At 40.7% G+C, this 17,201-nt stretch overlaps 1 protein-coding gene across 1 annotated transcript in view; it reads left to right on the top strand.

Annotated features, from left to right (window-relative positions):
- Positions 1–16,902, top strand: part of LOC139474795 (solute carrier organic anion transporter family member 5A1-like) — a 75,041-nt gene extending 58,139 nt beyond the window's left edge. Inside the window, exons 8-12 of the mRNA XM_071257922.1 lie at positions 119–312; positions 687–751; positions 3,819–3,947; positions 6,055–6,155; positions 7,620–16,902. Coding sequence (XP_071114023.1) covers positions 119–312; positions 687–751; positions 3,819–3,947; positions 6,055–6,155; positions 7,620–7,811 — 681 coding nt within the window. The 3' untranslated portion in view covers positions 7,812–16,902. The remainder of the gene's footprint in view (positions 1–118; positions 313–686; positions 752–3,818; positions 3,948–6,054; positions 6,156–7,619) is intronic.
- Positions 16,903–17,201: the final 299 nt, after the last annotated feature.

Genomic DNA, 17,201 nt, shown 5'->3' on the forward strand with positions numbered 1-17,201 from the left:
TTTTCTTTATCGTGTGAAATACTTGTTGCATTTGGAAAGTCTTAAGCTGGGAAGCCAGTTGGCAATTTTTGTTTCTATTTCACATTGTCACGTGTAGCTAAGTGCGTAACGTTTACAGAACTACAGTGGCTGTTCCTGCATCATGGATCAAGACCGTGCACAGTTTGACCACGAGGTCATCATGTCGCCCCTGGCAACCAGTGGCCCGTGCAAGAACACATGTGAGAAGATCCTGCCATTCCTCATCCTGCTGGTTGTCATGACGTTCTGTGTGTCTGGGACTCAGATGCCGTTACTCATGGTGACATTAAGGTGAGAGTCGCACACGGGGAATGTCAAGGTCATGTAACTCTGATTTTGCTTTGAAATGTCGTCTCCACCTTGAGGATGTATATTGTTTTCTTGAACAGATGACATTTACTTTTACACTTGACAAAATATATTGAAAAAATTGCTTTGGAAAATCTGATTGGGGAATTCAGGAAAACATGGTCACTGCGATGCTTGAGATTTACGTATACTGCAAACAACAAGAGTTGTAAAGACAAAAGGAATTTAACATGTCAAACAAAAATGCTTTAGTGGTGATTGGGACCTCTTTCATGTGTACCCATTGTTGACATTAATGAAGTTTAGTTGATTAATACAAACAACTAACTTTGTCTATGTTGCTATATTGTGTGCAGGTCTGTTGGAGAAGAAGAAAGAGCGTTTGCCCTTGGAATGCAGTTTGTTATCATGAGACTGTTCGGTGAGTTAAAAGAACTACAGTTGGGCCAGTGAGTAGCAATACACACAGCTAGGTGACCTGCTTGTCCTAAAGCTCAGACAACAATGTGGAGTAATACACACAGCTAGGTGACCTGCTTGTCCTAAAGCTCAGACAACAATGTGGAGTAATCCACACAGCTAGGTGACCTGCTTGTCCTAAAGCTCAGACAACAATGTGGAGTAATCCACAGAGCTAGGTGACCTGCTTGTCCTAAAGCTCAGACAACAAAGTGGAGTAATACACACAGCTAGGTGACCTGCTTGTCCTAAAGCTCAGACAACAATGTGGACTAATACTCACAGCTAGGTGACCTGCTTGTCCTAAAGCTCAGACAACAATGTGGAGTAATACACAGAGCTAGGTGACCTGCTTGTCCTAAAGCTCAGACAACAATGTGGAGTAATCCACAGAGCTAGGTTTACTGCTTGTCCTAAAGCTCAGACAACAATGTGGTGTAATACACACAGCTAGGTTTACTGCTTGTCCTAAAGCTCAGACAACAATATGGAGTAATCCACACAGCTAGGTGACATGCTTGTCCTAAAGCTCAGACAACAAAGTGGTGAAATCCACAGAGCTAGGTGACCTGGTTGTCCTAAAGCTCAGACAACAATGTGGAGTAATCCACAGAGCTAGGTGACCTGCTTGTCCTAAAGCTCAGACAACAAAGTGGTGTAATACACACAGCTAGGTGACCTGCTTGTCCTAAAGCTCAGACAACAATGTGGAGTAATCCACACAGCTAGGTGACCTGCTTGTCCTAAATCTCAGACAACAATGTGGAGTAATCCACACAGCTAGGTTTACTGCTTGTCCTAAAGCTCAGACAACAATGTGGAGTAATCCACAGAGCTAGGTGACCTGCTTGTCCTAAAGCTCAGACAACAAAGTGGAGTAATCCACAGAGCTAGGTGACCTGCTTGTCCTAAAGCTCAGACAACAATGTGGAGTAATCCACACAGCTAGGTGACCTGCTTGTCCTAAAGCTCAGACAACAATGTGGACTAATACTCACAGCTAGGTGACCTGCTTGTCCTAAAGCTCAGACAACAATGTGGAGTAATCCACAGAGCTAGGTGACCTGCTTGTCCTAAAGCTCAGACAACAATGTGGAGTAATCCACAGAGCTAGGTGACCTGCTTGTCCTAAAGCTCAGACAACAATGTGGTGTAATACACACAGCTAGGTTTACTGCTTGTCCTAAAGCTCAGACAACAATATGGAGTAATCCACAGAGCTAGGTGACCTGCTTGTCCTAAAGCTCAGACAACAAAGTGGAGTAATCCACAGAGCTAGGTGACCTGCTTGTCCTAAAGCTCAGACAACAATGTGGAGTAATCCACACAGCTAGGTGACCTGCTTGTCCTAAAGCTCAGACAACAAAGTGGTGTAATACACACAGCTAGGTTTACTGCTTGTCCTAAAGCTCAGACAACAATGTGGAGTAATCCACAGAGCTAGGTTTACTGCTTGTCCTAAAGCTCAGACAACAATGTGGTGTAATACACACAGCTAGGTTTACTGCTTGTCCTAAAGCTCAGACAACAATATGGAGTAATCCACAGAGCTAGGTGACCTGCTTGTCCTAAAGCTCAGACAACAAAGTGGTGTAATCCACACAGCTAGGTGACCTGCTTGTCCTAAAGCTCAGACAACAATGTGGAGTAATACACACAGCTAGGTGACATGCTTGTCCTAAAGCTCAGACAACAATGTGGAGTAATCCACAGAGCTAGGTGACCTGCTTGTCCTAAAGCTCAGACAACAATGTGGAGTAATCCACACAGCTAGGTGACCTGCTTGTCCTAAAGCTCAGACAACAATGTGGTGTAATACACACAGCTAGGTTTACTGCTTGTCCTAAAGCTCAGACAACAATATGGAGTAATCCACAGAGCTAGGTGACCTGCTTGTCCTAAAGCTCAGACAACAAAGTGGTGTAATCCACACAGCTAGGTGACCTGCTTGTCCTAAAGCTCAGACAACAATGTGGAGTAATACACACAGCTAGGTGACATGCTTGTCCTAAAGCTCAGACAACAATGTGGAGTAATCCACAGAGCTAGGTGACCTGCTTGTCCTAAAGCTCAGACAACAATGTGGAGTAATACACACAGCTAGGTGACCTGCTTGTCCTAAAGCTCAGACAACAAAGTGGTGTAATCCACAGAGCTAGGTGACCTGCTTGTCCTAAAGCTCAGACAACAATGTGGAGTAATCCACAGAGCTAGGTGACCTGCTTGTCCTAAAGCTCAGACAACAATGTGGAGTAATCCACACAGCTAGGTGACCTGCTTGTCCTAAAGCTCAGACAACAAAGTGGTGTAATACACACAGCTAGGTTTACTGCTTGTCCTAAAGCTCAGACAACAATGTGGAGTAATCCACACAGCTAGGTGACCTGCTTGTCCTAAAGCTCAGACAACAAAGTGGTGTAATACACACAGCTAGGTTTACTGCTTGTCCTAAAGCTCAGACAACAATGTGGAGTAATCCACACAGCTAGGTGACCTGCTTGTCCTAAAGCTCAGACAACAATGTGGAGTAATCCACACAGCTAGGTGACCTGCTTGTCCTAAAGCTCAGACAACAATGTGGAGTAATCCACAGAGCTAGGTGACCTTGCCTGGCCTCAGGTGAAACAATTCCCAATCGGACATTTTGGACCCAGCTCCTGAGAACTACAGCTGGTACCCGGGCAGGGGCAGGTAATAGGGTGTAAGGGTACCTGGGTTGTAAATCTGGGCTTGTCCCAGCCCTAGTGAGTAAAACATGTTTTGACAGAAAGCATGAAGTAGCTGTGCAGATATGCATTGTTATCCTATTAATCACTGGATCATCTGGTCCAGACGCCAACATATAGCTGGAATATTGCTGTGTGTGGCATTCAACAGAAGTACTGATCTGGAAATTTATGATTATTTATTTCATTTCCACCTAGATTATATTTAAGGCCCAATTTTTTGTCAACCAAATAAATAAAAAAAGGCCTGATGAATCCGTATGGACGAAATGACCACTATATATATTTTGTGTTGTGTTTCAGCATATATCCCTGCCCCGATCATGTTCGGTAACGCCATCGACACTGCATGTCTGTTGTGGAAACAGAAATGTCGGGACTACGGACAGTGTCTCCTGTATGACATTGTCCAGTTCCGATACAAATATGTGGGTGAGTCGCTTTACACATCAACACCTGATGGAAGAGTTACAGTGAGGCTAAAAAATATAATAGTCTTGGTTCTCAGGCACCACCCACATCGTCATAAAGTCAGCCACATGTTTTGTTCTTATTTCCAATTTTTTTTTAAATAAAAAAATCATAATACTTAAAAACAGTGCGATCCAATATAGCACACAGTTACTTCCCTTTTGGTAATCCCTGACATGAACATTTGAAATATTGGTTTGTGCATGTGTTTGCTATGTGTAGGTCAGTGTCGTGGAATATCTCCTTCACAAGCTGGTGTTTGCTATGTGTAGGTCAGTGTCGTGGAATATCTCCTTCACAAGCTGGTGTTTGCTATGTGTAGGTCAGTGTCGTGGAATATCTCCTTCACAAGCTGGTGTTTGCTATGTGTAGGTTAGTGTCGTGGAATATCTCCTTCACAAGCTGGTGTTTGCTATGTGTAGGTCAGTGTCGTGGAATATCTCCTTCACAAGCTGGTGTTTGCTATGTGTAGGTCAGTGTCGTGGAATATCTCCTTCACAAGCTGGTGTTTGCTATGTGTAGGTCAGTGTCGTGGAATATCTCCTTCACAAGCTGGTGTTTGCTATGTGTAGGTCAGTGTAGTGGAATATCTCCTTCACAAGCTGGTGTTTCCTATGTGTAGGTCAGTGTCATGGAATATCTCCTTCACAAGCTGGTGTTTGCTATGTGTAGGTCAGTGTGGTGGAATATCTCCTTCACAAGCTGGTGTTTGCTATGTGTAGGTCAGTGTCATGGAATATCTCCTTCACAAGCTGATGTTTGCTATGTGTAGGTCAGTGTTGTGGAATATCTCCTTCACAAGCTGGTGTTTGCTATGTGTAGGTCAGTGTCGTGGAATATCTCCTTCACAAGCTGGTGTTTGCTATGTGTAGGTCAGCGTCGTGGAATATCTCCTTCACAAGCTGGTGTTTGCTATGTGTAGGTCAGTGTAGTGGAATATCTCCTTCACAAGCTGGTGTTTGCTATGTGTAGGTCAGTGTCGTGGAATATCTCCTTCACAAGCTGGTGTTTGCTATGTATAGGTCAGTGTCGTGGAATATCTCCTTCACAAGATGTTGTTTGCTATGTGTAGGTCAGTGTCGTGGAATATCTCCTTCACAAGCTGGTGTTTGCTATGTGTAGGTCAGTGTCGTGGAATATCTCCTTCACAAGCTGGTGTTTGCTATGTGTAGGTTAGTGTCGTGGAATATCTCCTTCACAAGCTGGTGTTTGCTATGTGTAGGTCTGTGTCGTGGAATATCTCCTTCACAAGCTGGTGTTTGCTATGTGTAGGTCAGTGTCGTGGAATATCTCCTTCACAAGCTGGTGTTTGCTATGTGTAGGTCAGTGTCTTGGAATATCTCCTTCACAAGCTGATGTTTGCTATGTGTAGGTCAGTGTCGTGGAATATCTCCTTCACAAGCTGGTGTTTGCTATGTATAGGTCAGTTTCGTGGAATATCTCCTTCACAAGCTGGTGTTTGCTATGTGTAGGTCAGTGTCGTGGAATATGTCCTTCACAAGCTGATGTTTGCTATGTGTAGGTCAGTGTTGTGGAATATCTCCTTCACAAGCTGGTGTTTGCTATGTGTAGGTCAGTGTCGTGGAATATCTCCTTCACAAGCTGGTGTTTGCTATGTGTAGGTCAGTGTCGTGGAATATCTCCTTCACAAGCTGGTGTTTGCTATGTGTAGGTCAGTGTCGTGGAATATCTCCTTCACAAGCTGGTGTTTGCTATGTGTAGGTCAGTGTCGTGGAATATCTCCTTCACAAGCTGGTGTTTGCTATGTGTAGGTCAGTGTCGTGAAATATATCCTTCACAAGCTGGTGTTTGCTATGTGTAGGTCAGTGTCGTGAAATATATCCTTCACAAGCTGGTGTTTGCTATGTGTAGGTCAGTGTGGTGGAATATCTCCTTCACAAGCTGGTGTTTGCTATGTGTAGGTCAGTGTCGTGAAATATATCCTTCACAAGCTGGTGTTTGCTATGTGTAGGTCAGTGTGGTGGAATATCTCCTTCACAAGCTGGTGTTTGCTATGTGTAGGTCAGTGTCGTGGCATATCTCCTTCACAAACTGTTGCTATGTGCAGGTATTGGTGCTGGGCTGAAGATCATGGGACTGCTCTTCTTCACGGGTGTCTGGTTCCTCCTCCACCGCCGAGGCCTCGCAGAATCTCGCACAGAGTTGACGGTAAGTGCTAAGATACAATGCACAGTAGTTGCACAGTTCTGTTGACATATCCCCTGAAACAACAAAGCTTGCGGAGCTGAAAATTAGCAGGAGGGTTCTCATCTATGCTGCCTTTGTAAAATTCTACCAGAATTCCAATCAGATTTTGATCATGGCTGCAGCAGCCAGTTTTGCTAGCTCATTATTGATCTTTGTCACCATAACAAGGTTGAAGTATTATTCCTATTAGAATTATTTCTTCATAATTCAGGTGAGCTACAGAGCTTTGTGGCTCTGTTTACAACCATGAAATGTTCATGACATCTGTTATTAGTTGTCAAGAAAACATGTAAAAATTCTTCATTCAACTGGTCCTCAGTTTCCAGACAAGACTGATCTTGGCCTTGTTCCGGAGAGTGATCTTAGCGCGATGATGATTTTACTTAGACGCAAAACTTAGACTTAGGCTTACAATAGACGTAGTGCGAAGTTCGCTTTGTGAAACGGGGACCTGGGACTGATTTCTGGAGGATAAATATTTTCAATTGTAACTATTTTATCTAAGAGGTACTTGTCAAGACTGATTTCAAAAATTGGTGCCGTAAATTGTAGTTTTATAGAGTTATGGCCCTTGCTACATGTAACTTTTTTTCTAATTATTACATAGTGTCTGCAATGGGGAAAGTAAAATCAGATTTTTTAATTGTAATGTGCCCCATTGCGGGGAATAGTGATAACACTGTTTTCTTGTTTGCCAATGATAACAAGGTCTAGAGGCCAGGAGAAGATGATGGTCTTTGTTGTTTCCTAGGTTATAGCTTCAACATATATCAAATATGGAGGAATGTATCCTCCCCCACCACAAAGTGGGAGGGACATATAGGAACTGTTGCTGTCCTATCGTCAGTCCATCTTGGAGCATAACAAAAAGACCGTCGTTCGACATGTCTTGACTAGAGTCTGGTGCCTTTCATTATTTAGGATTTTTTTTAAATTAATTTTTTTCTGGTTTCCATGACATTCCAATCATTGTGTGGATCATATACAGAACATAACTCATGAACCTTCTGCTTTTAAAAGTTTTAATCTTGTATATATTTTTTCTGATTCAATCAAAACAAATAGTATACCCCAGCTTATCGGATGATTTTCGCTGTTAAGTCCACTCATGTACATGTATAAGTATATATCACAACACTAAACCTATTTTTCTGTCATAATGATGATATATTAAATGTTATTACCACTTCTTTGTTTCAGCCACTTTAAAATTAACTATATTTTTTTCACAAAACGTGTACTAGCAACCAATTATCACCAGCTCCACGTTATAACACGCGCTATCATATCTCATTTTACTTGCTCGTTTTCATTAGAAGAGAGACATTTATCCTAACAGTCTTAATACGGAGGAGGCGCATTTTCATGACAGGTGAGATAGTCTACTGCAGAGGTGCACACGTCATGATTAATTTTCTGTTTCAGGTTCAAGACATCATGAGCTCTATGAGTTCTATAGACAAACTTGACCTTGATCATCGACAAAGACTGAAGGAGCCTGACAAGGTCGACCCTGAACACATGACAGAGTCCCACGACACGGAGCCTTCTGCTAGTGATGTGATGGTCCAGCGAGACGTCTTCACCTGCTCCACCCCGAGAGAGTCTGTTTTGTGATACATGTGATCCAGATATATGATACATGTGATCTGGGGACATGAGTCTGGATGAAATGAAAGACAATAGCGACTGTTTATATTTGCCGAACAATACGTGATAGTGTGGATCATGTGTAGAATGACCATTGTATGTTGAAGATGTACTGTATATATTTAATACCACAAAAACTCCTTGCGCACCCAGAATAAGCTTGCACACATTGTTTCAGTCTGTTGTTAGACAGAAGGGAACTATGGTAGATGTGTGTTAGATTGATTGACAGACAGAAAGTAATCGCTGTAAAGTACCTGCAATTATCAGCCCAAACTATCAACACTGACTTTTGAAAAACATCTGTGCAAGATAAGAACACATTTTGGAATGTCTAAAGTACTTAAATTGTGATTTTATATATGGACAGGAATGTGTTTTTTTGAAAGACGTATGGATTGATTATTCTAGATTTTTTTTTAAAGGTGTATTGAAAGAGAAGAAAAACGTCATGATAATAGGCGTAGTCATGAAAGTATGCAACATTTTGATGCAGAGCTAATTGAATGACACAAAGGAAGACATGCCTTGGAGTGCCAGTCCTAACATGGTTCAACTTCATTTGGAAAAGTAGTATTGTATTCAGGTATTTGTGTTTGTTTCTGTTGAGATTCTGTACTGAGGAGTTGTTTTTCTGTGTATCCCATATCATTTTGTTTTATTCATTGTTTGGGGGGCCCAAGCAGTTCGAACTGCTACAATTTACTTTGTAGATTTATGGCCCTTAGCTGAACCAGGATCTGCCAATTCAGCCCACTTATGATCCTAGGTTTACTTTTCACCAACAATCTTGTGCCCATGGCATTCATCAGAGTGGTGACTATGTACAATCTGCCTCTAAACCCAACTTACTCACTCTTTCACTCACTCACTCCACCATTTATCTGACATGCCATCATGGAACTGGGTACTGTTCACAGCGGTGTTCACAGCTGTGTTCACTCTACTAATGTTCACAGTACTCTTCAACATAGGCTACACTGCTGGACCAATCAAATTTGCTTCAAACATATCAACTAACGTACGGATACATTTCATCATGTATTGTGATCAAACTACTCATGATATTAAAATAATCAATCATTGAAACTTTATAAATCACTGAAATTTGTGTCATTATGGGAGATATATATTACTCATAAAAGTTAAGGATAACCCTTTTCTTTCACATTACTACAGTTAATCTGTCATGGCAAGTATCTATACATATTATAATATATTACATATATATATATTACAATTATTACCAATCATATCAAGTTAGTATCATGGAAACATTTAACCATTTAATCTGGTACATGTTGTTTTGAAAGTCTGCATCATATCAATGCTATATGAAAGGTCAGATTGTGTGTACAGAAAGTGTATCTTGCAGATAGCATACGTTGGTAAACAATAGCCATTAATACACTTGACATTTGATTTTTCTTAACAGGCACTAGTCACTCATGTTGTTCAGACAGAAAGCCTGATTAATATGGGGTGGTTAATCCTAGGGACTATGACTACTGGAGGCTTTTACATATTTGAAAAACCGAATACAGTCTTGTATTACCTTTCACAAAACCCATGTCATGAAATCTATATTCACTGGAAAAAGTTGTTCTTATAGTTTGAATTGTTTTGTGTTTTGATGTCGTTTCCTCAGAACACGTATCATTGATGGGTATTGAAACTGTTACCATGGTTACTACACTCCTTATGTTATGTTTGTTTTATGTACAGCACCATTTGTTTGATGTCTGTTATATATTTTGTTGATCAGTTGTAAGAGAATATTACACTTCATACGATTACCTCACCAAGGCCAGACCAGTTTCATTTCTTAAAACTGGGAGTCATCTTCCTCAGTCCAGTTTCCACCCTTGCCGAACCAGGCTCGATCTTAGCGCCACCTTTGGCTATTACAGGTTATGTCCCTTCTATGTTCCTCTTATTGACCAATCAGATTCCACCTTTCATATCACTTGCAGTTGCTTCAAACAAAATGGCGGCGCCCAGTCAAGATCTGAACGATAATCAAGACCTTTATTGTAATAAAACGGCCCTTACCTCGCAAAGTGCATCAAATCATTTAGCACCCCGATTATGTTCATGAAAAGGTTTGCAAAATATCTGTCAACGTTCGTACATAAGCTTTGCAAATCCTTCAGTCAACCAAAATTTGCACGTTGAAATGCATTATGCTCAAGAATTGGATGTCTAGTTCGTTACGCGATTTTGATTGGACTATGCATAGACTCGTTAGTCCAGCCATAATGTAGCTCCGGAATTCCAGCCTGGTTCGGCAAGGGTGGAAACTTGACTTTTATAGTCAGTTAAGTCTCTTGCCTCGGGAAGATGAATGGGAATATGCTGTTTGATTTAAAATATGTTTTGTCCTCTTTTGTTTGCATTTGGTAAATGTTTTTGTCTCAAGGTTTGCTTCAGGAAATTAATACATCAAACCTGATGGAAAAAAATCCATTATTTTACTTCCAGATTCTTGGTATATTGATAAAAAAACAAATTGGCCTGGCCTAGGTATATAAGCTCAGTCTGTTATATATTATTAATATGGCACTATTGCATCTATATTGTTTTGTCGTAACATGTTATATTATGTGGGGACCATTTTCATATTATTGCCTGACTAGTTCTCCTTGTTTAAAGCTTTCTATGCTACTCAAAAGAAATTAAAGAACACTGGATTCTTTCACATTACTATAGTTGATTTGTCATGACATGACAGACTAACTGTAGTATAAAATAAACACTTCCTTAACTTCTTTTGAGTAGAATGTAATCAGATAACAACGAAACTGACAAATGACAGATTCCTTCTGCACATTTATTTTTAAAAAGTTTGTCTGGTTTTTTTTAAAGCTTGTCACCATATGAAGGAACATGAATCCTGCCTCCCACTTCACTGGTCCATCCAGCATTATGTTCTGTATAGAAGAGCCAATCTGGAGACACGCATGCACTATCTTGAGAGTTTTATTTTACTGGTTGTGAATGGGTATTATTTCAGTAGGATAGATGTTTATTATGAAGTTATGAGGAGTGATCGTTCATCTTGGAATGGTCTTTTGTATAGGGAGGTCGCCTTTGTGGATTGGGGCGTTGCCTTTGTGGATAGAGGAGGTGCCTTTTGTATATTGGAATGTCGCCTTTGTGGATAAGGACTGTGCCCCTGTATATTGGAATGTCGTCTTTGTGTAGGGAAGGCATCTTTCCACTGTAAGAGTCCCGCTGTGTAAGAATGGCATTTTTGTATAGGCTCGTGTCTTGGTATTTGGAGAAAGTCTTTTTGTACAAGTGAGGGTCTTTTTGTACAAGTGAGGGTCTTTATGTACAAGTGAGGGTCTTTATGTACAAGTGAGGGTCTTTTTGTACAGGTGAAGGTTCATTGTACGCACATGGCCTCCGTGGCACTAAAGATGGTCTCGGTACTGTTTCCTGAATGGGGACTATTTGTTCGTGGACAGTCGTACTGTACTCACTGTGGCCACTCAGGGTCCACCTCTGCTGTACATCTGTAGGACACGTATTGATGGCAGCTCACCAAGTACCTTACTTCACTTCTCAGGCTAAAGAAAATGTACATGCAGGTAGATTTAGCTCTAATTTGTGGTGATATTTGAACATCAATGAGCACAACCTGGAGACACTTCTATCAGGGACATGAGACTCTCCCTGTTGTCTCCAACTGTGTTGCTGCACGCACACCTTATACTGGTCTTGCTCCGTACATTGGCAGTACCTTCATGTTCTTATTTGTAGTGGATGCGGTGTTTTATTTTGGAAGCTTCAAATTGCCTGGTTTGGTAGGCATGTGTTTCATGACTACTCAATAAGAGAACACCTGATTCTTTCATATTACAGCCAAAATCAGACCCTGGGTCAGAACAGAGCATGGCCATGTGCTGATCCATCGAACTCAAATGGATCTAACCTCATCTCGCTTTACGTCATAGTAAAAAAAAAATCGTGGCATGACAGTGTGTTTGTTGTTTAACACCACACTCTGCAATATTTCATCTAAATGACGGCGGTCTGAAATATAATCGAGTCTGGACCAGACAATCCGGTGATTGACATCATGCGCATCGATCCACGCAATTGGGATCGATGACATGCATTAACAAAGTCAGCAAGCTTGACCACCCGATCCCGTTAGTCGCCTCTTATGACAAGCATAGTCGCCTTTTAAGGCAAGTATTCTACTCCGGGTCTGAGAGATAAGCTATAGTAATATGAAAGAATTTGGTGTTCTTTAACTTCTTTTGAGTGGTATATTATATATGCTTCACAAGCTATGGTAAAGTCTTTAATCTATGTCAAGTTTATGTCACTTTGTGTCGTCCATAGGGACGCAGTGGAAATGCGAAAAGTCTTGAAACTTGTTTTGTTTTTACCTTTTCTCTGAAGTTGGTTAATTTGGCAGATTCACCTGGGTTTGTCCCATGGTGTCATTATTATTTGTTTAAGTCAAGGAATCAACAGCAGTTTATTGTTTCACGACGTTAATGATAAGTTATGCATAATCTCTCAATCACATTTCATCTTCTCCTTTGTTTTGCATATTTGATTTTGTGTGTGTGTTAAAGCCGAAAGTTTTTTTGTCACCTGTTGATTTATTTGTTGGAGATGAGACTTGGACAGGAACACCTCACAGTGTTGGCTTGTGATGTGGGACGACACCATGGAAGACATCTCACACAGCTGATCATTCAGGACACTGACTCGGTGACTCAATAGTTGATCACTGTATTCTTCATACAATATTAGAGTGGTGGTTAGTCTATACTGTTGTTTATGTGTGTTAGCAATCTTAACCAGAGTAACAATTCTGTGACATTACATCAACGTAGTATATTACTGTACACCAAGGTCCTGAAACAAGATCCTCAATTTCTATTTCAATTTCAATTTGACGGCATTAGGACAATGTGTGTGACAGACTCACGTATGTCACATCGTGTGGCAGTGGAGTAGCCGGGTGGTAGAGGAAGTGGTCCATTTTCCACATTGGCACATTACCCATTCAAACAAAATAATATTTTTTCATCTTGTGACAATGAGGAATGAGGTCGTCCCCGTTATTGGACACAATGACTGGTTGGGCAGTACGGTGTCTGAACTGAACATTGTTAAGATCTGAAACCGTCAATGTTTGTTTTATGGTGTCACTGATGAGTGTATATATTTCTTGTATTACTGCTATGCAGCGGCCATTATTATCCTGCGGACATGACAGTTCAAAATGGAAAAGTGTCCAGTTTTTATAAAACTTATCACAGAAGCAACAAGACAGACTGTCATATCTGGGAATGACAATGACCGTTACCATTTATAAGCAGATATTGTCCTCCTATTTCCTGCCATGTACATATATTTACATTTGCTATGATACAAACATGTAAATATCTATTTGAAAGCATTGGAAAGTATGTAAGGGAGACAACTCAGGTGTTATCGATTTGACTGGAAACCTGCATTAGAGATGAGATTTAGATCTAGCCTGGGCATCTAGTACAAGCTTCCTCATCGCCTAGAGGTGTTTGTGTTGCTGTGAACATATCTGTTGGTCAGTGTTATTAATGAGAGTGTTTGTAGATCTTTCCTGAAAAATGATCATTGATAAATGACTGATAGTTTAATGGCTGTTTAGACAGAATATTGAAAACATATAGTCTGTTTACAGAAGATAACATAAAGCAGTACTGGTACCTGAGTGTTTCATCATTGCTGTTCATATCATATGCCAATGTATGTCATTTACAATATCAAATATTCTGCATATCCCCCCAAATATTGGAAGATATTATTATTTACTTATATATGTATTCAAGATAATTTCTATATACACACATATTTACACAACTTTATGAGCGGATGTACGGTTTAGATCTCCAGTGATATTGCCTCTCCCCGATACTCCCATCCATATGGACTTATTGCCTGGTGTGTACTCTAGTCATTATCTAGCCATGATCTAGTCACATGGTGGATGTACTTGTTGCAGAGTGGTGTGTGCTCTAGTCATTATCTAGCCATGATCTAATCACATTGTGGATGTACTTGTTGCAGAGGGGTGTGTGCTCTAGTCATTATCTAGCCATGATCTAGTCACATTGTGGATGTACTTGTTGCAGAGGGGTGTGTGCTCTAGTCATTATCTAGCCATGATCTAGTCACATTGTGGATGTACTTGTTGCAGAGGGGTGTGTGCTCTAGTCATTATCTAGCCATGATCTAGTCACATGGTGGATGTAACCTTTGAATGAGTTGATTGTGTTTATAATTCCTCTTCCACCGACTTTGAAACATTTGGAACTCCATCAGATGTTCTGTATATCCTCTGTCAAGGGCTGGGTCTAGGGTTAAGGTCTTGAAAACTGAGCTGGGCCCTAAGGGACAGATCGGTAACTTGTTCCCTTTGCATTTGAATATCAATAAACTGGCTAACCTCTAAGATGGGCCTCTAATATGGCCCAGGTCCTAAAGTATGCCAGGGCCCAAGGTCTTAATAGAGGAAATATGGTACATGGTATTGATGGGCTTTCAAATATATATAACAAAATCAAATTTGTGCACACAAAGTTCTATGGAGTATTTGCACTGACTTCTTTGGGTTCTATTGATGCAATTGCTGTTCCAGGCAAATCTACAAACATGTTCTCGTCCCCATTTTCAGAATTTTCTTTTTGATGGAGACTGTTTTTTTCAAAATGTGTTACACCTTTGTCTATTCACTTTCCTAGTCACTACATATTCATTTGTATATACTCTTCACATAGGAATAATACAACTACTGTATTCAACGTAATAAGCGCCCCGCTCTAATAAGTGACCACAGCGATATTTGCTAATATATTGGCAAGCGAACAATCCCAATTAGCACCCCTTCCGATTGATCAATGTAGACAAGACTTATTTAGTTGTGTATAATACGCACTCGTGTGTTATATGCACCCTTAATTATGGGCAATTATATTCTGGAAAAATATATCTGTCGTATATAAACAGTCAGGCTGTCAGCATAAACCACGAAATTTATCTTTCAACTCTGTTTTTTCCACCAAAATAATATTCTAATAAGAGCCCACTATTTCTAATTTTGAGAGCGCCCAGGGCGCTTATTCTGTCAAATACGGTATATGACACTAACCTAGTATATACATTTCTCACTAATGGCATACAGGTCTTAGATATACTTCATGGCACCAATTGGATTACAACCCAACTGACCATTGTAGTCCCGATCGATGCAACTATGTATGAGTGCCATTGTGTATTTGAAATGCTGTCGTTAGCCAAACTGTCATTGTCTTGACAAGGTCGATGTGTATGTGGGATCTGTCGGTAGCAACACTATCATTGTCTTGACAAGGTCGATGTGTATGTGATATCTGTCGGTAGCAACACTGTCATTGTCTTGACAAGGTCGATGTGTATGTGGGAGCTGTTTTTAGCAACTCTATCATTGTCTTGACAAGGTCGATGTGTATGTGGAAGCTGTCGGTAGCAACACTATCATTGTCTTGACAAGGTCGATGTGTATGTGGGAGCTGTCATTAGCAAAACTATCATTGTCTTGACAAGGTTGATGGTGGGAGCTGTCGGTAGCAACACTATCATTGTCTTGACAAGGTCGATGTGTATGTGGGATCTGTCGGTAGCAACACTATCATTGTCTTGACAAGGTCGATGTGTATGTGGGAGCTGTTTTTAGCAACTCTATCATTGTCTTGACAAGGTTGATGGTGGGAGCTGTCGGTAGCAACACTATCATTGTCTTGACAAGGTCGATGTGTATGTGGGAGCTATTTTTAGCAACTCTATCATTGTCTTGACAAGGTCGATGTGTATGTGGGAGCTGTCATTAGCAACACTATCATTGTCTTGACAAGGTCGATGTGTGTGTGGGAGCTGTCATTAGCAAAACTATCATTGTCTTGACAAGGTCGATGTGTATGTGGGAGCTGTTGTTAGCAACACTATCATTGTCTTGACAAGGTTGATGGTTGGAGCTGTCGTTAGCAACACTATCATTGTGTCATGACAAAGCTGTTGGTGGCAACACTGTCATTGTGTCATGACAAGGTTGATGGTGGCAGCTGTCGGTGGCAACTCTATCATTGTGTCATGACGAGGTTGATGGTGGCAGCTATCGGTAGCAACACTATCATTGTTTCATGACGAGGTTGATGGTGGCAGCTGACGGTAGCAACACTATCATTGTGTCATGACAAGATTGATGTGTGTGTGGGAGCTGTAGTCAGAAGTATCCCGTGAGGAATAAGTATGTGTTTTTGCCAGCTCGTGCCTTGCCATACCTAGTCACATGTGTGGGTGTCTGCAGCTGAGTAACGATGTCGTATCTGTCGCTGTTTGAGATGTTGAATGTTGATATTGTCAGCAAGAAGATGTTTGTTATGAAAGTTTAGATCACTGGGAACTTACAGCTACTGCAAACAATGAGCTTTGGCCTAAAGCCAGTGGCATGAGATAAGAATGTGCCTGTACCATATTTCTAGTTTAAAATATCACTTTTGTTAGTTACACCAGGGATAACTGTAAGAATGTCTGTTGATGCATGGAAGTATGCCACTGGGTTTTTTGTTTGATCAACTGATGCTGGTGTTATTTTGAAAATGTAATTCAAAAGAAACCCTGTCCCTTATGATCATTTGAAATTTGCCATGGTGCACTCTTAATAAGGGGATGTCACTCTTTGTATAAGGGAGATAATTCTCACACAAGGCAAAATACCAGATCAGTTATCTACTTAGTTTTATTACCTCATATCCACCATGTCAACTTGAGAATGTCATACCCTGCATTTGTACACAGTAGTAGTTCACTTCTGTTTAAATATTAGGCAAGACTCTCTTTGTTAATAGATTCCTCCAACACCCCTAAAATGATCAGCAAAGACAATAGAATATTTGTTTTCTTCCAGTTGCAAACTGTTCATCATAAATACGTTATTCATATGATAGTTTAAACAGCATCAGCGAGATAAGCTTAAGTACATTTGTTTATTGGTGGTTGTTTTTTCCCGCCTACCCACCAGGACTTTTTCTAAAAACTTATCTGTAGACCAAAGTCACCTTATAGAAAGATGTGAATTGTTAGATGATGCTGCAGCCATGTTGTGCTCATGGCTGTCATTTAAGACTTGTTAGTTAGTTTGGCCAGAAAATGATCCTAGGGACACATTGTCAGCATGATTCAGTGTCACAGGGGAAAACCCGTAGGACACTTGCTTTACCTCAAATCTGCCATGGAGAACACAGACTTCTCAACTGAGAGTGGGTTCACCACACTAATCAAAACTGTATGTTTAATCAAAATGATTTGTGTTTA

The sequence above is a fragment of the Haliotis cracherodii genome, unplaced genomic scaffold, assembly GCF_022045235.1.
Source record: "Haliotis cracherodii isolate W230 unplaced genomic scaffold, xgHalCrac1.p SCAF_1, whole genome shotgun sequence".
NCBI classification, from domain to species: Eukaryota; Metazoa; Mollusca; class Gastropoda; order Lepetellida; family Haliotidae; genus Haliotis; species Haliotis cracherodii.